Source organism: Mirounga angustirostris, unplaced genomic scaffold (assembly GCF_029215605.1).
Source record: "Mirounga angustirostris isolate CCGP_5_RB_7025 unplaced genomic scaffold, mMirAng1.0.hap1 SCAF_6, whole genome shotgun sequence".
Lineage (NCBI taxonomy): Eukaryota > Metazoa > Chordata > Mammalia > Carnivora > Phocidae > Mirounga > Mirounga angustirostris.
In genome coordinates this window covers 122,372,368-122,397,094 of record NW_026991714.1, presented here as the reverse complement: position 1 = coordinate 122,397,094, position 24,727 = coordinate 122,372,368, and the positions used below count along the sequence as shown (strand labels likewise).

The 24,727-nt window shown below is 41.8% G+C and overlaps 1 protein-coding gene across 1 annotated transcript in view; it reads right to left on the bottom strand.

Annotated features, from left to right (window-relative positions):
- The window catches only part of PLCE1 (phospholipase C epsilon 1), a 312,623-nt gene that overhangs the window by 30,991 nt on the left and 256,905 nt on the right, over nt 1-24,727 (bottom strand). Inside the window, exons 14-22 of the mRNA XM_045878454.3 lie at nt 23,070-23,308; nt 21,530-21,591; nt 21,282-21,447; nt 18,038-18,145; nt 16,819-16,935; nt 14,801-14,959; nt 6,657-6,786; nt 2,193-2,314; nt 1,149-1,266 (exon numbers count right to left, since the gene is read on the bottom strand). Coding sequence (XP_045734410.1) covers nt 1,149-1,266; nt 2,193-2,314; nt 6,657-6,786; nt 14,801-14,959; nt 16,819-16,935; nt 18,038-18,145; nt 21,282-21,447; nt 21,530-21,591; nt 23,070-23,308 — 1,221 coding nt within the window. The remainder of the gene's footprint in view (nt 1-1,148; nt 1,267-2,192; nt 2,315-6,656; nt 6,787-14,800; nt 14,960-16,818; nt 16,936-18,037; nt 18,146-21,281; nt 21,448-21,529; nt 21,592-23,069; nt 23,309-24,727) is intronic.

The following is a 24,727-nucleotide window of genomic DNA, read 5'->3' as shown; positions in this document are numbered from 1 at the left end:
AGTCTAAGGAGATGAATTTTTCTGACTTCCATATATTTATGGACTCTCCTGTTTGCCCTGCAGCCCCTGCTGCCCCATTTATGGGACACGCAATTGGGTGAGCACACTGAGATCACACCCTAACAAGAGGGACACGGTCGTGCAAGGGTTAAGAGCAGGGCTTTGGAGATAGACAGGCTTCAGAATCACAGTTTACCTTGTATTAACTGAAATGCACATTTTTGGAGGGAGGAATGGTTTATCATCATGAACTTCTAGAAATAGCAAGCTGGGGAAACCTACTCTCCCACTGAAATCCCATCCTTGGCCCTGTGGTTCAGGTGGAGCCTCACTACCCAGCTCAGAGATGGGGAATGTGCCATTGGCCCTCGACTGTCAGAGCTCTGCATTCCCTGGGTCACAGGCACTGGTTCAGGGATGGGCAAAGGACTCAATGGAAAACAATGAAATTGCTGCTGAAATTTCTGGAAGAGGCTCTAAGATGGAAGCTGATCTGGAAACATGTGGTGCTAGCCTGCTGCAGCCGCCTTGCTACCACAGAGGAAACAGGCCCAACCCAGAGGAGGCAGAATGAGAACTGGGGAAGAGAAGCCCTGGATCAAGCTGTACCTGAAACTTGTGTATCCCTTCATGTTTCAGTACAGGAGCCAATAAATTTCCTTTTTGCTTAAGTCAATTTCTACCATTTTCAAACAAAAGACTCTTAGATGATACATCAGGAAAACTTGGACCAGTGTGTCTCCTTCAGATTTCATTTTCTTTAAAAATGGGGATAAACCCACCTACCTCACAGAATTATTAGGATGTCAGTAACATGGTGTATGTAAGATACTTAGCACAAATCCTGGTACTGAAGGGCTTACTAAATTTTAGCTATTAGATGTTATAAATATTATTATTATCATTATTATTAACTATTATGAAAAGACATGACATCTGGAAAATAAACATTTTATGGCATTTTTCCTCATGACCATCAAAGCTAGTAATAATAATAATAATAATAAATATTTAGAAGGTAGTGTAACAATGACTTTGGTAACACAATTTAGTTATTTTGAAAACATTCGCAATGTCCAATTAAATCAACAGCACATTTTTACCTTTTGCTATCTTTAAATGTTACAGATGGTATTGCCCACCCTTACCTGGAAATTTTACTGCTTGGCAATAGATGACAAGGTCAGAAAGCTCCGGTGCAATCTGTCTGCTTTCCTTTTTATTCTGAGGAAGATAAAATTCTTCTCCCAGTTCCATGTCATAAACCTATCAAGAGAAAAATGATCCCGGTTTACACAGGAAGCGTACGCCCACCCACCTCTGAATCCCCAAAGATCTTTATCTGTTCTTTCTCATGTCACAGTGTGTTTCGCATTGCTCTGTATCCATCCATATACCTGTCCCAACACCTTTCCCAGAGTCAGGATTTTCTGAGAGCCAGCGATGAGCCTAACTCATCCTCATCTTGCCTTGGGGCACAGTCCAGTGTCTTAAATGTGGAACAGTGAATGCATACTTGTTGAATGAGAGATGACTGAGTATTCATCCTCTATGGCTCCAGTTTTTGACATACTTTATTACCTGGCTCTCCAACAATGTCACTCACTACAACCTTGTCTGCAGATCTGCTCAGAGTCTACTCAGTGTGAGGCACTTGAAGGTAGGGTCTGGGTATCTCATTTAGATTTCTATTCTCCGTGTCATTCCTCTGTGAACACTTAACAGTCTGAGCCCTGTTTATCGGCTTGGTCATTCCAAACACTTTAAACATTCTAGAAATTCCTTGAATGTACCAGGCTGTCCTCTTGGCCTAAATGCCCTGTTTTTGTCTGCTTGGTCATATCTTCGTTTCCAACATCGTCCTCCCTGATGCTCCGATAACACTGTGTAGTCACTGGTCTTTGTACTCAGCTACAAGCATTTGTATTTGTCTCCATCACTAAACCACCTTCCGTGCCACCTCAGTGCCTGCCACACTCTATGCCTTCTGCAGCTATTGGTTGGATGAACCAGTGACTAACCTTCTACAAATGGCAGGTGGGTGTCCCAGAGCATCACCATGTGGGCTTTGGCATCTAAGAGAAAGCGAGGGGGAAATGTGAAGGAAAGGGACAGGGAGGGAGTGAAATTCTACCCGCAATTGACAAGAGTACCATGGCCCAAGTGTAACTTAATAGAAACCATTCACCCACCTTTCCTTTGTTGCAAGCAGAGTTATCGGCTTTCTTTATCCTCTTGGGAATTTCTTCATTATACTCGAACTGAAGCTTGTCATTACATGATTTATTTTCAGGTCTGTCTTCTAGAATGTTGTCTGAAAACAAGTGGGCAGGCTTCAGCAAACGAGAACCCGATGTTTCACTTAAGAGCTATGTCTATATCATTGCAAGGATATCCAGACACTCATGCTTATCTGTTAAGATTGAGGCTCCGGCTACATCTTACCAAAATGATGGCTTGGAGTATAATTTTTAAAATTTGTTAAATTTGGTCAATGATGTGTTTATTTTGGATTGAATGGACTCATTTACCAGTAGTTTTGGTACCCTACAGACGTAGTCTAAATGAGAAGGCTCATGTCCATACAGATCATTAGGACCCTGCAAACCTTACTTTAGACACACATGTGTCAGAAGCCTCGGCACACAAGTCTGGGGAGGACTTAGTGGTGGAAGCACTTCTAGGTGGTGCATACAGGAGTTAATCACTCTCACTTTAAAATGAAGCTATTAGCTTCTTTTACCTCTAGGAATGTCAAAACCCGGGGAAAAAAGATACTGTTGTTTGCAATGCAGTTTTCACGATTCTACTTAATTGGAAAGTAAAGTTTTCATAACTGTTTATGAATTTATTAAGCGAAAACCTTGAGGATAGAAATTAACATTAACAATAGCTAAAGCATGACAGATAATCTTACACTTTGCTCTTGATTTGGTATTTCTATTCAAAATGACTTTAAAGGTGTTAGAGGTACAGCACAGTTATGCTCTTTTAAAATGAAAAATAAGAAAGCTCTCATTTCTCACTCAAGGTTCATGCTCTCATCAGACCATAAATGCTTAGACCAAAATATCCTTATACCAAATAAGGGCCACGCAGGCTGCCAAGAAGTAAATGAGATCAATCATTTTATTACATTTTTACTCATGTAATAAGTATCATGACTTCATCATGCTAATAAGGCCTAAGAAATTGGACACAGAATGCCGACATTCATGCAGTTAAAATGCCCAGTTCAAATGGCTTTACCTTCCTGACTGTTAGGAGCAGGAGAAGCAGTAAGGACATCTGCTATAGAAAAACAGAATCAGAAAGGGGATAAAAGTAAGGAAAATTAAGACAAAAAGCCAGATAAATTAAACTAAGGTATGAAGCAAAGCATAAATAACAATAGCTTAGATTGTAAGATAAATGAAACAAGAAATCCTCTATTGATTTAATATTTTGACTGTTAGGGATGCAAGGGCTAGCAATAAAAGAAATGCAAACATTGTTAATGTTAATCATGCTGCCACATTCACATTACATATTTTCAGTTATGGTCATAACATTCCCAGTAATGCATTATGTCACATGGACAGACATGGATTAATTTTTTTTAAAGATTTTATTTATTTATTTGAGAGAGAGAATGAGAGAGAGAGAGAGCGAGCACAAGAGGGGGGAGTGGGAAAGGGAGAAGCAGACTCCCCGCTGAGCAGGGAGCCCGATGCAGGACTCGATCCCGGAACTCCAGGATCATGACCTGAGCGGAAGGCAGTCACTTAACCATCTGAGCCACCCAGGCGCCCAGACATGGATTAATTTGTTAGAATCACACAGTCACTGTCATAGAACGTCTGTATTAAGTCACGAGTTCAAATCTGTACTCTACTGCTTGTTCAAAGCTAGTCAAGATAAACAGCAAGTTTGGAAGAAAATTAATCTATATTTAGTTAATGGAATTTAATTCATTAAATATTCATGAAGGACAAATTGGCCAAAAGGCAGAGTAGGAATTCCTGAAACACATGGACCTCATTTGCAACTTCTTTGAGATCTTCTGGAATTAGCTTTGTGATTAGGAATCATCATATTTTTATAGCTCAAAGAGGCTTTAGACTAATTCTCTCATTTTATAGACAGGAAAACTGAGGACCAGAGCTGTCACAGAGATAAATTGGGCCACCCAGATTCGGCAGATGAGCTCTTCACCTGGCACGTCTGCGAGGGCCTCAAAGGCCAGCCACACTCCTGCAGAATTTTGAGCGCACATTTATTTCTCTGAGGGGACTGGTCACAGCTTCTCCTTCTCCTTCTCAAAGGGACCCATCATTACAAGAAGCTGAGAGACCTTTGAGGTCCCCCTATGAAGCTCCAAATGGCTCTATCCATAGCAGGCAGGTGTTCATTTCCCTCTCATCTTAGCTAGTAGAGGGATTGCACAGAGGTGAGGGAGGCACCACACAAACCACAGCCAAGACTAGAAGATTGGCAGGGCATTTAGCAGTAGCATCAGGAAGCCTCAACACGACCAGCTTAAACTAGTCATGGTAAAACTACAAGGCCTGTTTGGGAATCAGCCCGTCGGAGGAATCTTCAATGAAATGGGAAATACCCATGTGGGGGCAGTGGCCTTCAGCTGTCATAGATCTTAGGTGTTAGTGCTAGAAGAAGGGAGAACACCAGCCAACAATGAACAGAACCTTCTCATTACACATCTGAGGGTCATAAGGCCTAGAGTGGAGATAGGACATTGACCCCACGTCTCATAGTTTATTGAAGCAGGACCTAGTGGGGCCCCCTTTCTATGTGTCCCCCATCCCAGCACAGGCAGGCTTTAAACAAGCATGCAACTATCTTAGATATTCAGTGGAGTATGGCTTAAATTTTACTCTCCTACCTGAAATATATACTTGATCATTTTGTTATTTGCATATCAAAAACTCTTATAATAGTAATAATAATAATAATAATAATAATTAAGAAAAGTCCCTTCTTCCTGTTCTCAAAAGTACAGAAAAAATATAGGAGTAATTTGTGAGAGCAAGTGAATTTATCTTCCAGCAAACTAACTTCTCACAGGGGCAAATGACATCTGGATTGGTTGATTTCTTAAGTGTGTGTGGTTTTTGTTTCTTATTTGAATAAATTTGTTCTTCTGAGACAATATTATCATAATTATAATAGAGTTCCATGGGAAAGAATAAGTCAATTTAAGAATATTCATATTCCCACAACTTTTCAGGAATAGGATACAAGAAATTATTGTGACTCCTTTTCATTTTCCCTCTCTTTACTTTCCCGTTAGAGTATGTGCCCCTCACATTATCTGATGGGATTTCAGGTCAAGTAAATTTGGCTTTTATTTATTAATTTAAAAGATTTTATTTATTTATTTGACAGAGAGAGAGAACACAAGCAGGGGGAGTGGGAGAGGGGGAGAAGCAGGCTTCCCGCGGAGCAGGGAGCCCGACGCGGGGCTCGATCCCAGGACCCTGGGACCATGACCTGAGCCGAAGGCAGACGCTTAACGACTGAGCTACCCAGGCACTCCTAAATCTGGCTTTTAGTGGATGGTATGAAGCAATCAGCTATTACCGAGGACAAATATTAAATAGACATAGACTAGTATTGTATTTGGGAGGCAAAAGGAGACTGGGCTGTACCTGCTGGTCCTGATGGAAGCTCATGGAACTCAACAGAACTAGGGGGCAGGCAGTCCTGGAGCATGAGCAGCAGGAGCAGTTTGGAGGAGGGTAGCGTGGCTGTCTTAATGCCAACGGTAAATGGTTGCTGGCCTGGGCGTATCTACATATTAGCAAAACAATTATCCGACATAGACGTAATACATTCTACACATGCAATGTTATTTATGTAAATAGAAATTTCGGCAATTTTTCATTACATTGGTTTTCAAAAGTTGCTGAAATGAAACCGCTTACCATTAGCAATGGTACCTAGAAAACATTTTGCAATCTGTAGCCAATTTAGTACAAATGAGACACATGTGAAATCTAATTCTCATGGAAGAGGAATTCTTCACCTGTAATCTGTAGATAGCTTCATTCATGTGGTGTTTGGATTGTGCCATTAGCCATCAGCCATGTTTTGTCCCTCTGGTGGAGCCAGATGGAAATATCTTGTTGTTTTAGTGACGTGAGAACCAGGGAGAAAGGGAAGTGAAATGCTGTTTTTTGTTTGTTTTTTCTATACTCCTTACAGAACAGGAGGGAGAGGGCTGAGCAGAGAGCACAGGGCTGTGATGCTGCCCCCTGCAGGTGGTGAGGAGTGAGACTAGCCAGCCCCCACCATTCCTGCGAGAGCATTAGCTGGGTCAGAAACTGAAAGGGTGAGGATGGGGTCTCTCTGCTGCACTTCCACCTTTTCCTTCAGAGACCCAGTCAGGAATGACCCCTGTGCTGCTTCCTACACCCTCCTCTTCTTTCCTTGAATGTTGGCTGCAGCGGCTAACAGAATCCCTTTCCTTGCTTGGTCCTCCTCACTAAGCAATGGGATTCAGGAACTCTTGGACAGTGATTACCACAATCTGCACTGTTGGCCTGTGCAGCGCCAGACTCATTTTTTTGGGGGGGGGGAAAAAGACACAAAAAAACCACAACAGAAAATCATCCCGTCATTTCCCCGCACACAGCATAGGGTTGTATTTCTCTTACCATCAGACAGGGATTCATAGTCATAATCATATTCATCCTCTTCATCCTCCTCTTCCTCGTTATTAGCAGGTGGGGGGTTGGCATTCCCTCCATTATAAGCCTGAGCTTGCATGGATGCTAACTGATGAGCCTGTAAGATATCAGTAATTAAAGACCGCAGATGCTAAGCTACTCAAATTTCATTTATAGCCCTCAAGGTGACCACCTAACGCTTGCCACAGTCATAAAAACTGGCTTAACCTATTTTGATTCAGTTGAGACAAAAACCAAAAATCTAGATTTACCTAAAGTTCAGTGTCAATACTTGGGCAAATGTTGACATCCCTACAAGAGCAGTCCAGGAGCTTTTAGCAACAATCACAGGTAATCTGTGTGTCATGTCCAGCCACCCAGGCTCCCTGGGCCAAGCCCTCCAGGACAAACCCTGGTGCTTGGGAGAACCACCATCACTCCCAAATGATGAAGAAGTGAATTAACCCATCACTTTTGGAAAAGTAAGTCTCTGCTAAGAAACTGTTTTTTTTTTTTCTTCTTCTTCTTAAAATAATATCTAAAGGCCTTTGACTTTGAGAAAAAGGTTAGAGTCCCTGTGGACAATGAGACTGAGTGAATAGTTTAAATAAAGTTTTTTCAACAGACTTTATCTGAACCGTCAATCAGATTAACAAACTAGGCTAGAAACTTCTGGAAATTTGATGTGTGCTACGAGGGAGATCATGTGTCTTTACACGCAACTAGAATTACTGTGAGGTGGTATCACAGGACACAAGGTTAATATAGGTCTGGGAACTGAGCATAGGAAATAAGCAGAAATATAGGAAAAGTTACTTGTATGAATTAAAAACAAGAAACAAACTTAAAATCCAACAATAGAAGAATGGGGTCAGTAAACTATGCTGTATCTGCCTAAAAAAATGAGACTTGAAAAAATAATTGTGATATATATTTATTGAACAAAGGATACAGAATTGTGTGTGTGTAAGTAATTATACATGTAAATATATACATATATACATGTATCTATGTAAATATATACACAATTCTATATCATTTGTTCTGTGTCTATCTACAATGATTATAATGATATAAAATGACATGCATAATACAGCAGGGATTCTTGACATGTTGTTGTGCACAAACCCCTTAAGCAGTCTGGTGAGGTAGGATCCCTTCTCAGAATGATATTTTATTTTATATTATTTTATTTTATATTTTTAAGTAAGCTCCACACCCAGCATGGACCCCAATGTGGGGCTTAAACTCATGACCCTGAGATCGAGATCTGAGCTGAGATCAAGAGTTGGACACTTAACTGACTGAGCCACCCAAGGACCCCGACATTTTAAATGCATGAAACAAAGGAGAAAAGATTATAAAAAATGTTGAATACAGTTATCAAATATTAAAAAAACAAACTGGGGTGCTATTGGAATATATGTTTCTTTATTAACACAGACAAAAATGTATAAGGGTAGGTCAAGTAACATTTTTGAAATAGTGATGAGCATAAATAATTCTTGGAGATTTAGCAACAACTGTAATGTAACAGAAAAAAATATAATTTCTATTGCTGATGAAGACCCAAGTACTGCCAGTGTTACTGTGGTTTGTTCCCTATGTTTATTACCAGAGGAAATGCTAAATTTTAGCTAGAGGTTAGTAAAAACGGAGATGCAATTTTTTTTTCCATCTACACTCATGGACCCCTGAATTCTCTCCGTGGATATATCACCAAGGTTAAGAACCCCTGTGATACAGGTTGTATTTGGCATCGGAATTATGGATGTTTTAAAATAATTCTCTCTTCCCTAAATTTTCTGAGACGTGGTTATATTCCTTTTATAATAAAAATGTATACATAAGGAAGACACAATTTAGGCTCTGTCTATATCGACATAAAATATTTTACAATACAGTCCATTCGAGACAACTGAACACTGTTTAGGCTGGGATTTCTCAAAGTGGGTTTTATGGAACACGAGCTCCATGGGTGTTAATAGCTGGTAGGTGAAAACTGACCTATATTACAGTAACCACAAGACACAATGGAAGGTTGGGAACAGCACTTAAACTGAAGCAGTCCTGCTACAGGGTATCACATAGCCTTCATTTAATATGCTAAAGGGCATTGTGATTCTTCAAAGCTCTCCAGTGCAGCATTTCCCACGCTTTTTTTTTTTTTTTTAAGATTTTATTTATTTATTTGAGAGAGAGAGAATGAGAGAGAGCACATGAGAGGGGGGAGGGCCAGAGGGAGAAGCAGACTCCCTGACGAGCAGGGAGCCCGATGTGGGACTCGATCCCGGGACTCCAGGATCATGACCTGAGCCGAAGGCAGTCGCTTAACCAACTGAGCCACCCAGGCGCCCCTTCCCACGCTTTTTTAACCAGGGATTTTTTCCCTCCCCCACCCCTTTTCTCAGCATGTCTCATAGGATTAGTGTTCTTCAAAACTTTGGGTAATGTGCTCTAGGCACAAGGGAGCCACAAAAGCAAGTCTATTTGTCACGGATAAGAGAAGGGCCTTGATGCAGCCAGCATTCAAGGTAGAGCCAAGGGCTGGGAATGGTGATGCAAAGAGCCTGGTAGGTCCACTGGCAGAGAAGCGTGAGAACCGTATGATGGGAGAGGTGCCATGCAAAGATCTGGGGACTGTCAATGTCAGAAAGCAGCATGCCAAGGTCCTTCAAACTCCCAAACGCTTCTACCAATGCAGAAGTATGGAGAGGTGGCCAAAAGGATAACCAGGAGCTGACATCCTTATTCTGTACAATATCCTACTTACTCTGAGGCAAAAATACAAGATCCTGGCCCTTGAATAAAAGCAATTCAGACATAGGTTGAGGGGTTGGGGCTAGAGGTCAGATGAGGGGACTGGCTCAGATGGGTCTAGTTGGGGCCATGTCTTACTTTACTCTGTTCCACTGGCCCCTCGCATAGTCCCTGTCATCTAATGTGCACTGTTTGAGTCTACCAGGTTGGAGTGCTGGAGACCAATGTCAGAAAACTAGAGATCTGATGGGGTATAGTTAGGGAGACTCACTAAGAGCCTCAGCATGAGTCTGAGGCAGACAGAAGTCTCCAGAAATCCCCCTGGCTCTGAGTCAGTCCACCCTAGCTGAGGGTAAGTTTCTGGTATGGCAATGACCCAGGTAAGTCAGGGATTGGGTTTGAACATACTGGAGCTCTAGGCACTCACTCACCCAGCCTTGTGTGAGCTCAGATCACCAGGGCTAGACTCAATCTGCCAGGCGACTGAAAGACCTTGCATGTATGACTGTCAGTACTCCCTGGGAGATCATGGGAGGCTGGAAGTGGTCTTAAAAAACTAGAAGTGAGATTATACTGTCCCATTTTTCCAAAAGGAGGAAGAGCTAGATTGTGGAAATTATATAGAGGGGAGTGTCAAGGTGATAGCCAACAAAATCTCAGAATGGGTTATTAATTAGTTGGTGAAGAACACAGAAAATAAAGATGTGATTAGCAAGAGTTAGCATCGGTTTACTAAGAACACATCTCCAGAACACAAAACTCTTTAGACTTTTTGGGTAAGGTAACTCACTTTTTGGGAAATAACAGATAAGGAATGTTTCCAAACTTCCAGGACGATAAGAATTATTTTTAAATAAACAGATTACCCAGCTTTCCTTGTGGAAATTCTGATTAAGTTGGGCAGATTTGGCACCTAAGAATCTATGTTTTTAATAGTGTTCCAGTGATTATCAATGTATTCTGACTTTTTAAAAAAAAGATTTTATTTATTTGAGAGAGAGCGTGTGTGTGTGAGCGGGGGAAGGAGCAGAGGGAGTGGGACAAGCAGACTCCACACTAAGCATAGAGTCCGAAGCATGGCTAGATCTCATGACCCTGAGAACATGACCTGAGCTGAAACCAAGAGTTGGATGCTTAACTGACTGAGCCACCCAGGCGCCCTGTATTCTGACTTCTATATTACATTTGAAAGAGTCTTTCCTAAAGACCTGAATCTGAATCCTCGTTCTGCTACTCTGAGCTGGATGGCTTTGAGAAAGTCACATAAATGGCTGGGCCTCAGTTTTCTAGTCTATAAATAAAGAAGCTGAAACAGATTCTGGGGAAATGTGGGCTGCAGGAGAGGAGAGCACTAGACAGGAGTGATAATCATCTAAACTCCAGGAAGGATCTGCAAGAAGGACCACAGGCTGGGCCCCCTGCTTGCTCATCTGGCTCAAGGGCAACTTTAAGGATTAAGGCACTATTTGAAAAACTGCTAATAAATACACTGGACATCAGAAGTTTTGACTTCTTTCACAAAGAACCTTTTAGGCTGCAATGACATACCAAAACCAAGAAGAGCAAATGTAACCAAGATAAATGTGAGGCTCCTGCCCATGAAAGTTGAAAATTAACTGTAAAAACCTGAAGACATGGGGAGACTAACCAAAGAGCAGTCCCTGTGAAAATAACTGAACTCTTTTTGTTTTGCACAAACTCAACAGGAGCCCAGTGTGCACTGAAGAATTTTAAAAGTGAGAACAGTCCCAGGCTGCATTAACTGAGGTATAAAGTCCAAGTTAAGAGCGGCGATGGTTTCACTGCCCTCCTTGTGCTGTCAGATCCCTATCTGGAGTATTGACTTGTTCTGGAAATCACATCTTAAGATCGACAAATTCAAGAACATCCACAAATTTAAGAATATCCTAAACATTCTTAGTGGGAAGTAAAGAGTCTGAGCAGCCATATCCTGTGAGAAACAGTTGATACCACAAGACTGTTTAGTTTGGAGAAGAGAAAAGCCGGTGGGAGACACATGCTAGCTCTCTAGATATGGAATCAGTCTGTGCAGCTGCAAAGGGAGGAAGGAGTGCCAAGGAGTAGGAGGAACGGGAAGCAAGATTTGGGCTCAGCATAAAGACTTCTCAAATAGCACGATGCATTCATTTGTGAACTGGAGGCTGCATAAGTAACAAAGAACGGGAGAGGCAACGGCTACAAGATCCCACCGCATCTAGAGGACCACAGAGGTATGCGCAGGGCAGCTGGGTCTGCTTGGCAGTCAGGAGCGGGCAGTAGTTGCTGAGGAAAGAAAACAGCAGGGAGGGACAGTGTTGAAGAAAAAGCACCCCGTCCCGGGCAGTCAGTTACTGACGCAGCCGTTGCGGAGGGCCGGGGAACACATGCTACTCTTTAAGCTACATGACTTCCTAACAAAAGCCCATCAGCATAGATCTTGTGGTTTCTGGAACCCAAACAAATGCCGGGCTTTCTGGAGCAGCTGTGAGAGTCCAGACCTACACACAGGTAAACCTAGCCGAGGGCTCAAACTGGTGGCCCTCAGGGCTGACTTCCCCTCCAGACTAGGCTGGTGTGGCTGGCGCAGTGTTTTAAAAAGAATGTAATTAGAACTATTCATTTATGAGGGCATGCAAGCTCCACTCCCATCCTGACTGCTTCCAGCTGGCATACAACGAGCTGGCCCCTCATATTTATGTTTCTGCTTGACCCCCAAAGTGGCTGGTTTTGCAACTCTTGGCCAAGAGCTGTGTGCGATCTTCAAACTGTGTACCTCCGGGGTACACACATGACTTCTAGGGATGTGCAGCTTAATTTATTTTTAAAGGAATCAATTTCTAGATTCAAGATTTTCAAGCTCTATGTGTACTCTTTAAAAAATAGGACTGCCTGCGAACAAGAGTATGGTTGGCTGGTTCTCCCTTCCCCACACTCTTGCCATGATTGCTCTTCTCCTGTTTAACAAAAGAAAAGTGTAACTCTCACTTACCAAAGGGGGGAAAAAATCTGTGATACATGAGGTGAGGTGAAAAACACCCAAGGTAGCAAACGGTCATTTGAGAATGCAGAGCTCCTGAGTGTCTTGAAAAACTAAAGACCGGAGCATTTTATTTCACCCAGGCAACAAACACATTCAAGGCTCCATGCCTTTATCTGTCTCTGTCTGTCTGTCTGTCTGTCTGTCTGCCTATCTATCTATCCATCCATCCCTGTCTCTGTCTCTTTCTATCTTCCCTCCCTTTCCTTCCTTTTGTCTGTCCATCCATCCATCTTAGAATTACTATTCAAAAGTGAGATGGTTATCATAGGGGTGAATGTTTATTTGAATTAAAAAAAATAAAGTCACACTTTTTCTGATCAAACATAATCTGGCTGACTGGGCTGATATCTTTGACAATGAGGATTGTTTTGTACATTATATTGGTATATAATTTATGTTGTCTATATTTATATATAATAAATATGTTTGAAAATAAATCCTTTGTAACTATTTAAACTTGTGATAAAATTTTTAATGTCAACCTAAAAATGTATAAAAGGGGAAAATACATGTGAGAAATACAGTTTTTCAAAAAATTTTTGAGATATTTGAGCAAAAAAATTTGATGACCATACTTCTACAGCATCCATGGTAATCCTGAGCCACTCCATTCAGGGCAAACCTGATCAGTAGGGATCTCTTGGCTGGATTGGTTTGGGGATATTCTGTAAATATCTGTTTTTCTGCTCAGAACGGTAAGTTTAAAGATGATGGAGCCTCTGACCTCACCTTCCTCCCCCACCATGAGGCATCTGAAGTCACTGAGCATTTGGTGAATCACTGAATTTTTAGGTGGTATCACGTAAACCTCTCTAACTCAGCCTGGACTTTGGGCAGCCTGGAATCCCGCTGCAGGTGAGCTGGACAACCTGGGAACTCCCTGGTACTTACTCAGCAGATGACAACATTCTTTAAGGACCCCTCAGGGAAGCAGTAATGTTCTAGAATGGCAAGAAATACTGGAAATAGAGTCTGAGAAGTGGGACAATGAAATGTTTACAGAGTGGTCTGCAATTCTGACAGGGGTCCCATGATTCACTTTGGGAAAGATTCTGGGCGATTTTAGTGTCAGAGGGGTCCTGTGAAGCTAGTTACCTTAACATTTCCATTTTACAGATGAAGAAATGGAAGCCTAGAAAGACTGACTGGCCTATGGTCACATGGCTGGTTTGTGAGAGAGCCAGAGACTGGAAACTGGTATTTTAGCTCCACACCTAATGCTCTTTCTCCAGTATCATGTTATATATCACTTGACTTTAAACTCAGGCCCTTACCTGTGAGTTCTACAAATTAGGGCTTTTAGAAGATTTGATGATTGTTACAAATTGATTACTCAACTAGGTCAAGCTGGACACTTGACTCAACTAGACTTGAGATTTTTTTATTGATGACCTTGGACAAAGATTCTAAATTTGTTGGGCTCATAGAATCCTTTTGCTGACTTCTCTGTTCTCTGGAATCCACTGAAGCAAGACTGGAGTAGGGCCTGGAGGCTTGGGGTGATGGCACAGACAGAAATTAAGAGCCATTGACCATGACCTAGGTTGAGCTCTGGGCTGTCCCTGCTGTTGGAACAGCACCAGTGTACCGAGCTTCGTGTGACAACCCCTGGCTGTTGTTAAGTTTTAAAAGTGGCGTTTCAGGCCCAAAAATAAAGACAAAGCCCTAAATAAGACAAATAATTCTGGCAGCTGTCATTCTGTGGGATATGTGCAACCTGGCATATGAACTCAGCAGCTCTGGACCTAAACTTTTTCATGGATCCTTGGGCTGAAGGCTCTCTACACAAGCAGGTTTGGGATACTTGGGGAGTAGATCTCTGTGGGTGAGGCAGATTGGGGGGTGCCCTGGAGTCCACAGGCCACAGTGAAACATCAACTTCCATGCTGGGACCACAGGGCTGCTGGTATTGGGGTTCCAAAACTGACTGACCAAGTGCTCTCTCTGCAGGGGCTCTCCCTACGGTGTGTAGAGGGAGGTCTCTCTATAGGGGCCTTTACCTAAAGGGGACCACAGCAACCACCGTGGGATTGACAGCTGTGAAGTCCAGGTCCAGAGACAAGAGTCACACTTTATCTCTTTCAGAGTAAATTAAACAACGATGTGCATTCTACATGTGAAATTAATTTCATAAAATAAAATTCTAGGTGAGTGGGAGGAAAATTCTTATTAGTCTATTAACAGGAAAGCCAGAACTCAAATTTATCATTCCAGGAAACTCAATCATCAAAAACTGGTTACCCTGCAGGTCATCTGAAAGGTCAGAATAACACTGATTTCTTAGTCCTGGGCACACTGCTTACCCAGAGCCTCTATAATGAGAGGAGAATACCTTTTGCTTTAGGATATCCACTGGTGTCTGGTGGGCTTTTAGCTTCTTATTTTTAAGAAGCACTTTCCTCCTAAGTTGGTCAGGTGAGGGAAGCATTGGATCATCTGAGAAATCGCTCTCAAACAGGAATTTAGCCACCAGTTTTTCTCCAAACACAGTCTACAAAGAATAAAGGAAAACACACAATCAGTGTCTTTTACCTACGCTTGAATTATTCAACTAGATATTTCAGCTCAGTTGAAAGGTTCTACAAATCTTAGGTAGAGAAAGTAGGAAAGAAGTGGTGTCCCTCCTCCCTGCCAACACTCTCTTACTGGAAGGAAGGGAGGTGGTTAGAAGGTCAGGAGGAGTGATCTAGGCCATTCTCCAGGTGGGGACAGCTCTGTTTAGGAAAATACTCTAGGGTCTGATAGACTAAAGAAGAAAAGGAGATTCGGTTAGAGGCTGTGGTTTGTAGAATATGATCCATTCCAGATGTGGGTAAGAAGCCAAAAGGATAGAAACCTTGAAGTAGCTAGGGAGTGGTGACAAAGATGAAAGGTAATGGGGAGAATCTGTCACCATTTAGTGTAAAGAACTGCCCATACCCTTCTCACAAAGATTTTCTGAGCATTGGCCTCCAAAGGGGAATGTGTATCCCTCAAGGAGGTGGGTGGTGGGAGTAGGAACAAGACGATCCATTGGGGTGAGGGTGGAAAATATGACATTTTCTATCTTCAGTAATTTTTTAATAAAAAAAGGAAGTTTAATAGTGTTTAATGTACCTTAGCCTCATTAATGGAATTGAGAAATTAGTGCTATGATTTGACAAGAGCAGCTAATGACACCCCCTTTCCATCTCCTACATGTTTCTCTGTAAGGTGTCTTTATCAGCGACTATAGCCGTTCAAATCAAACACTGAAATAATAAACTAAACCTAAAGCTAGACATACATGTCGCTAATAAAAATTTCAGCACTGGGTGTTATATGCAATTAATGAATCATTGAACACTACATCAAAAACTAATAATGTACTGTATGTTGGCTAACTGAACATAAAAAAAGGAAATAAAAAAATTTCAAAAATTTTTCAATCACATTACTCCCACTAAAAACTTAGATAATAAATAAATAATACATTTACTGTTAAAAATTTTTATGAGCACAAAAAGGGATTTTGTACCATTAACAAATAATAGTATAAGAACTATACTTGACCCTTTCTCTGTAATTCCCTTTCCCAGTCTATTTTTGCATGTTTTAATTAAGGTATAAAATATGCTAATAAGTAGGATATGTATATAATGTATGAATAAGACAATAAACATACAATAGGAATACATACTACAGTATTTTACTGATGGAGTATACAGTCCAAAAAGTTGAGACCATAATTCTAAATGATGGCAAAAGAAAGGCAATATGAAAAGCTGATTAGTTTTGTTGGCGTAAGTATTTGGGGACATTTTCCTTTGACTATGCCCCTCTCTCCCCCTGAGAGCCATATTTCCATTAAGTGCCTCAATCAGTGGAGGAAGGGGGAAATATAATGGAATATTTGATCCTAAATCTGTCTGCATTATAGTTTGCCTGTATAAGGAAGTGTTAACATAGCAACTGTTCTGGCCAGTCTAAGCTCTTTGCCAACATGGATCCCCATATCTGTAGTGTCAGCCACAAGAAAATTTGATTTGCCCTGAGGTATTTTCAGCTTTCCACATACAACTGACAGGTGTCATCACTGATTTGTGGTGCCAGAAGCACTGGAGAATTGTTCTCTCCTTATCTCTTAGGCTTTCTGGAAATGGTCAGGAGACCACAAAACAATGTTTCATCACTTCAGCTGAAAAGGTGGACCATTCAAAAGGGAGCCCAAGCTCCCAGGGCACCCTCATTTCTGGGGTCTGAGGGACCCTAACTGTATGTGCCTCGTGGCTGAGGTCCCCTGTGATGTGGTCCATGGTGGCTCCATGTAAAAGCAACAGTGACAAGACAAAGGCTAAGATACCATCCTAACTCTTAGCTATAATAGCTTACCTTGAAAATTTCTGCCATTTTTCGTTGCTGAGGCAATGAGCAGTGGTTCTCAATTGATATGATGATGGGCAGGTCAGAGTTGATGAAGGCACTGCGGTCGATGGCTTCTACCACTTCCTGTGAGAGCCAGAGCAGCTCATTAGAGTCCAGATGTCTGTCCAGGGTGTCAGAAGAAGTACTTACAGCCACAGAAAGCACCTAAATTGTTGTATGCAGAAGATTCTGGCCAAAATGGTTTTTATCTTTTCAAATGTATTTTCAAATTAAGCACGATGATAGGCTGTTTTCTATAAACACATTAAACTGTTCATATTGAGTTTTGTTCGCATACTTTATAAGGAACAGCTATTAGAGTGCCAAATTTAACAAATCAGTATATATACTGACAACATTTTAGGTAAAAGGCCTGTGTTGTTACAACATAAAAAATAATGAGGCTTAAGATATTTTCCTGCTTTCAAGGAGTTTATAATCAATCTACGTGAGGCAATAAGACATATACATATATTTATGTGTGCATGTAAACACAGTTCTCAAATCCTCATTCTCTCAATATAGAGTACAAAAGTTTTAAGAGAGATGAATAGGAGAATGAGCTAAAGAGAAAATGCATTTTAGCTATCCTCTCTGCATATAAGACAGAAATAATAGTATTCTATCCCAGCCTAGCCACAGTTCAGAGAAAAGTGATTTTACACAGCCAAAACCACTCTGAATGAGGATAGTAACTGCACAATGAACTAATAAACTATTTAGAATTTGAAACAATAATCCAATGAGACTAGTCTTTCTGGGTGACTGACTTTCCCTGGTGAACCAATTCTCATTTCATAATATTAATTATTTAATCATCTTCTAACACATGATGTTGGTCTTTGTCAGCGGGACACCAGGATAAATGACTTCTAATTCCTGTAGCAGGAAAAAAAGCCCCTGCCTTTTGTATATCATCTTATGATGTAAAAATTGCAACAATATTATTACAAGATAACTCATTTAAGGTAATGGTTATTAAACTCTGGTGAATGACACTCTAATGAGAGTTCTATATCAACTCCCAGAAAAATGAACATGTGCACATCCCACACAATTTTGGGAAGTAGATAGGCTCAGGATGAGAACCCCCAACCTAAGGTATAATTTGGAAGAGTCACTCATGTAAAGGACTGATGAAGACAATGACTCTGTGATCTGATTTAAGGAACATGTGAAGCATTACCTTGAAGGGGATCTTGGTTGTCAGTGTGTGTCCATGGTAGATGATGGGCATCCCATCATCTCCGTCCCAGCAGTCCAACTCCACACTCCTGCAGCCTTGCAGGAGGACCTGTATGATCAAGGAATGGATTCACCCCAGATGAGCAAATGGACACAGAGCCTCAAATTAAACCCACAAATGCTTCTACATATCAGTGTTCATGATTAGGGCTAAAGCAGAAGGGAATAAGATCTAAAATAAAGTGTGCATTTTGGCCAAATGGCACAATGAATTAGGGGGGAGAACAAATTATGGTGGAAAGAATTTTTTTTACCAGAGCTGAATACTATTGGAAGGTAAAAAAAAAAAAATTTTAAAGATTTTATTTATTTGTCAGAGGGCGGGGGGCGGGGGAAGAGCACAAGCAGGGGGAGAGGCAGGCAGAGCAGACAGAGGGAGAAGCAGACTCCCTTCTAAGCAGGAAGCCAGATGTGGGACTTGATCCCACGACTCTGGGATTATGACCTGAGCCAAAGGCAGGCACTTAACCAACTGAGCCACCCAGGCATCCCTGGAAGGTAAATTTGATAGCAAAACCATATGACTATTTTCCCAGCAACTTTTGTCCCTCAAGGGACATACACAGGGTACATGCTGAAATGAGAGAGTGAGGCTAGTGCTCTACCTGGGCAAATGTGAGTGGAGGTGAAGGGGATGAGGTTGCAGGCCAAAGCAAATAAGGCCACCAATTCCTTAATGAACTGGCTAAACATTTGTATGACTCCAATCAGAATAAAATCTCCTCCATTTAGACCCAAATTCTGCCACTGGCTAATGCCTTTCCTGTGAACATAGAGCATGGCAGGAGAGTAGAAGCAAGCAGTCATCAAGGATTTGTCTTGCTTTCTAGTCGTAGAACAGAGGCAAATAATTCCTAAACTCCCCTCTGCCATACCCACAGCAGTCATCAGGGATCAATCACAACACACGTGTCCCCTGTCTCACAACCTCTTCAGTAAAGTGCTCCATTGCTGAATTAGGTAAGATGATACCTATTTGCTCCCCTGGGTGGGGAGCCGAATGCAGAGCTCCTGGAATATGTGCTCGGGTTGCAGCTCTGTAATATTTCCATGCAGCAACCTCTTCCTCATAGACTCTCTTTGTGAACTATCTTAAAAGATTTCCATGTATTGGAAGGGTAAAGCGAACCAAAAGGCGGATGTATCTGTGAATGCGCCAACTCACTGATTTAAAACTCCATATAACTATTTCCAGGCAACAGCAATCCAATACTGTGGGTGAGTGGCCGCTAGAGTTACTGCAACAAAACTCAGTGGAATCCCTCTTATTTTAATCTTTTTTATGAGGTCCTTGCTAGATTCTTCCCATTGCATGGCATGTAGCACCCAGTCTTCCCAGGTGACCGATGGCCCGTGTGGAACCGATTCTGGGGCCTAAACTCCCGAGGCTAAGAGCTTCTTCCAGCAGCTACAGTATCTAGAGGTATGTTGCTCTGGGTTGAGGATTGTGGTGTCGAATGACAGCAGGAGCTGGAGGCTGCTTCATCTCCGTGGTGAGCCACACTGGGGAGAACGCTCGCTCACTGACTGGCAGCACAGGAGATGGTTTTTCAGCATGAAAAGACTACAGGGCTTTCCAAAGTCTGCATGACATTAGGACCTCCACACAGGGCTAGAAGAAGAAAACCAGGGCTGGAAATTCCAGGTGAGAACAGGGTTTTCCCTCACTCCCGGTTTGTCCCGTGGAGGAAGGTGAGGAGGTAACTAGCAGGGCTGAGGGAAAGCAGAGACTGGTAAGAAATAAGCTACAAGGGATCTTCACACTGGGTAACCACGTCTGTGAGTCTATGTGAGGGGTTCTTGTGCCTCATTCAAAGGCTGTGACAATCTCTACTCGGGGTGTAATATTAAGGAGTTAAAAAAACCTCTTGGAGGTCAAATAGGGAAGTGAGGTAGGAATTAAAGCTAGGACATTGGCCCCTGCCCATTTTCCTGGGAGAAACACTCAGACACACTGCACACACACACGCACGTGCACATGCATGCATACACACACACACACACACACACACTTCATTTCTTTCCCCTAGAACTAGAACAATGGATTTCAAACTCCTTTTTAACCCTGGAATTCTCTGTGCAAATGGAGGGTCATATGTAAAGCACACAAGAAGAACAGGACATTAGCTACAGTGGGGGCAGGGGTGGGGCCCTCCTACCCTCCTACTCTGCTGCTTGCTCCTCTCAATGTCCCCTGCTGAGGTCCCCCGATAGAACTTTTATTTTGAAAATCACTACTCTAAGGACATATCTTCATTTCACAATAAAAGTCCTTCAGAATTTAGAGTTTAAAATACAAATTCCATACCAGATAAGCTTTGGGACAGAAGTTTGACCCACGCTTGAGGAATATCTGGACTGATGTGGAGAACAAAGGAACCTCAACTCTGCTGGGTTTGTGTAAACGATAATTCTCATACGTGAACATCCTCCCTACCCCACCCTTCCCAACCACACACTTGTATTCCCTGGGCCTAGCCTCGCTTTTCTTCCTGATTAACTCTTCTTGCAGGAGGTCAGAAAACAGGCAGAATAGATGAGAAATTTGCAGAAGATATAACAGAGGCAACTGACATGCAGATCATTGAGAGTTGGTGTTAAGGTCAAAAGGATATGCCTTTTCTAGTCCAGAGACCCTTAGGAGTTTCCAAGAACATTTGCACGAATTTAAGTGTGTAGGGACAGTGCCTACAGTCTTTGTAAATTTTCGTTCCATAAGTTGGTTACCGTAGGGATGGACTGATTGTCTAACAAATTGCAAATGAAAATAAACAAAACTTTGAGATTAACTTCATAGAAATTCTGTTGCATTTTCTATTATGCTTTCCCACTATAATATATTGATTTATTTAGCATTTAGTGAAACGATTGATTTTCCCATGGGAAAATCTAATTTTAGTAGGAGTAGGTCAGACAAAGTAGGATTTAAAAGCTATGAGTCCAAACAAATACCTTTTTTTTTTTTTGCCTAGTATAAGGGTTAAGTATAGATAGGAGGGAGAAAGAAAACAAAAAGAAGAAAACAACTGTACGTATAGGCCGTTTTCCCACACATCATGTTTCCTCACATTTCACATGTAATAGCTGGTAAAGTCTTCAAAGGAGTCGGGGATCAGGGTTTTGCGACTTTAAGGGTTACATCAGTAAGATTTAATGGAAATCACATGCCATGTGGAGTTCTGTACCTGACTGTAGAGTTCCACTGAGGACTCTCCTTTGAGCTGGTGGCCTGTGAGGTAGGTATTGTGAGAAGATTCAATGTAATAGTAGGAGAGGGGCAGCTGCAAGTCTTTAATGTTTTCCTGTGACTCATCATTTTTGGAGGCAAAATTATCTTTATCCATCAGAAACCTAGAGGAAACACATTTTCTTAGGCCTGCATAGGGAAAAGAGTTACTCTCAAATGATGGGCAAAAGAGACTTTAAAAGTTACCTTGCAAATCCCTCAAATGACAGTAACCCCTGATGACACATACTAACGCTAGGCTCGAACTTCTGCAAGGGACACAAAAAGAGTGTTATTTAGGTAAAGGAAACTAAGGGGAAAAAAACCACCGTATCATTTTTTAAAGGTGTTCTGTTTTCATCAGGAAACATCTAAACCAAATATTTGAACTAATTTCGTTATGCAGTGGTAAGAGGCAGTGTTTTAGTCCCAAAGAAAACATTTATTATATGTGCGTTTATTATACGAAGCGTATTTATTTAAGAGAAAAAGGGAGAGCGAGGGAAAAGGATAAGGCTGATTCATATGAAAACAAATGGTTATTGGCATGTTCCAGGTGAACATGGGGATAAGCAGCTACCACAGAGCTGGGGAGAGGCGAAATGAGACGAGTCAGAGGGAGTACTCAGTATGGTGCTCCCACACAATAGTAGTAGAGTGAGCGCCGGACCATGGGATCATAATCTTATATCGTTAGCATTTCCAGTGATCAACTGCTGGGCAGCGAATCCACTGATGCCCAGTCGGCTTACAAGGGAGGTTGAAAACCCAGACTGATCCTAATGTATGTGGTGTGGCCTGAATGAGTGTCCTAGCCCATCTCCTGACACCCTCTGGAGGAAGCCATCATCATATCTTGCCTGGCTACTGGGATAGCTTCCTACCCGGTCTTTCTGCTTCTACTTCATTCCCAGCACAGCTTACTTCCCAATGGGGACAGAATGACTTCCTGAATACATAAATCAAATCCTGTTACTACCCTGCTCAAAAATTTCCAATAGCTTTCCATGTCAAATTCCTTACCATGGCCTAAAATACCCAGATGACTTGGCCCCTGCCCACCTGTCTGGAATCATGTCTACCATTGTGCCTCTGGTTCATGGGGCTCCTATCCCACCAGCCTTTTCATTGTCTTGCTCCCGCTTCGGTCTTTGAGCTCGCTACTCCCTGCCTGGAATGCTCTTTCCTCAGACCTTCACGCGGCTTCTTGATTCAGGGCTCAGCCCCATTGTCACCTCCTCAGGGTGGCCTGTGCTTACTCCTCTCAGCCTCCTGCATCACTACATCCCCTTACTCTGCTTGAGTTTTTCAGAATCCATCAATACCTGAAATTACATTCTATCTTTATTTATTGTCTGCCTCACCCACTAGGTGAAGGCCAGAGCGCGATCTTATTTACTACTATATCCCAGGTCCTGGAAAGAACCTGGCCCGTAGGAGGAGCTGATAAATATTTGCTAAATGATCAAAGAGGTTGAAAACCCAGGATACTCATTTTATTACGTGTGCTAGAACAACAAGAAGGAATCATGTACTGATCCCTTATAATAGTCACCAAGAGAAGGCTTGCAATCTATGTTATTTGTATGGTAAATAAGAATGCATCTCTCGGTATTTAATGAAACCCTTCCGTTTCTGCCCCAGACTTAAAGGCTCTGGAAAAAAGTATAGAAACAGTATGGTTAGCAGAAAATAATTAGAACAGTCAGAGGCTTTATACATACGTGCATATGAAATGAGTACATACCTGGATGATGCTGAGGATTTCATCGTACGTGCAGTGTTCTCCCTGGCAGTTGACGAGGAAGTCATTGAGCTGGAGGATGCCAACCCCAAAGATGCCCAGAGACGTGCTCTCAACCCCAGTGCCATTTGTCACAATACTTGCAGCCGCAATGGCATCAGATATCTGCCTCTGGTTGTCGGACAGCTGCTGTTTACTCTTAATGAACAACCCCAAGTCCGAGACATTTCTGGTCAACAAATCTGAAATAGAAGCACCCACAGAACATGGGCAAGCTAGCCAGAATCTTTCATAAAGTTCATTTTGGAGATAATGGTGTGTGGAATTAGTCTCTTCACTCATCTGTCTACACAAGCCATCAAATTCAGTGCTTATTCCTGGCTTCACATAGTTGAGGAAACAAAAAATGAATCAATCAATCAATAAAATAAGCTAAGAGGGAACTAGGTCAGTGATCTTGAAAGCCCATGAGCTCAGGGTATTAAAAGAGAACTAACTGTGCATTCAGTTGGGGACTTCAGGCTGAATTTGAACTCTGGTTTGTGCTCGCTTCGGCAGCACATATACTAAAATTGAGAATAACTTTATTTTTACTTTTACAGACAGTGAAGATGAACTCTTAAAATTATAGTTGTTTTGTACTTTACAAGTATAATTAACATTGGTGTGCAGGTTTCGGTGTGAAAATAAGTTTTCAGCTTATTTGGGTAAATATCAAGGAGTATAATTGCTGGATTGGCAAGTAAGAGTATATGAAATTTTTTTTTTTAAGATTTTATTTATTTATTTGACAGAGAGAGACACAGCGAGAGAGGGAACACAAGCAGGGGGAGTGGGAGAGGGAGAAGCAGGCTTCCTGCCGAGCAGGGAGCCCGATGCGGGGCTCAATCCCAGGACCCTGGAATCATGACCTGAGCCGAAGGCAGGCGCTTAACAACTGAGCCACCCAGGCGCCCCAAGAGTATATGAAATTTTGTAAGAAACTGCCCAACTCTTACCTCCACCAGCCATGCTCCAGGTGTCCCACATTGGCACCACTTTTGGTATGGCCATTTTAATGCTTGCCACTTTGGAAGAGAAGCTGGCAGTTTCTTACAGGGCTAAAGATGGGCTTTCTCATACGATCCAGCAACTGCCTTCCCAGGTGTTTACCAAAAGGAGTTGAAAACTTAGGTCCACACAAAACTTGCACACAAATGTTTATAGCATCTTTATTCATAACTGCTAAAAATTGGAAGCAACCAAGATGTTCTTCAAAAGGTGTACGGATAAACAAATGGTGATACATCCACGCGATAGAGTATTATTCAATGATAAAAAGAAATGAGCTATCGAGCAATGAAAAAACAAAGGGGAACCTTGAATACACCTTGCTAAGAGAAAGAAGCCAATCTGAAAAGACTACATACGAACTGTATGATTCCAACGATAAGACATTCTGGAAAAGACAAAACTATGGAGACGGTAAAAAGAGGTTCAGAGGTAAGGTGGGAAGAATGACCAGGCAGAGAACAGGGGATTTTTTAAGACCTCAGAACTATTTTGTATGACACTGTAATGGTAGCTACAGATCATTATACTTTTGTCAAAACCCATAGCATGTACAATACAAACAGTGAACACTAAACTATGGACTTCAGTTAATAATAATATATCAATAT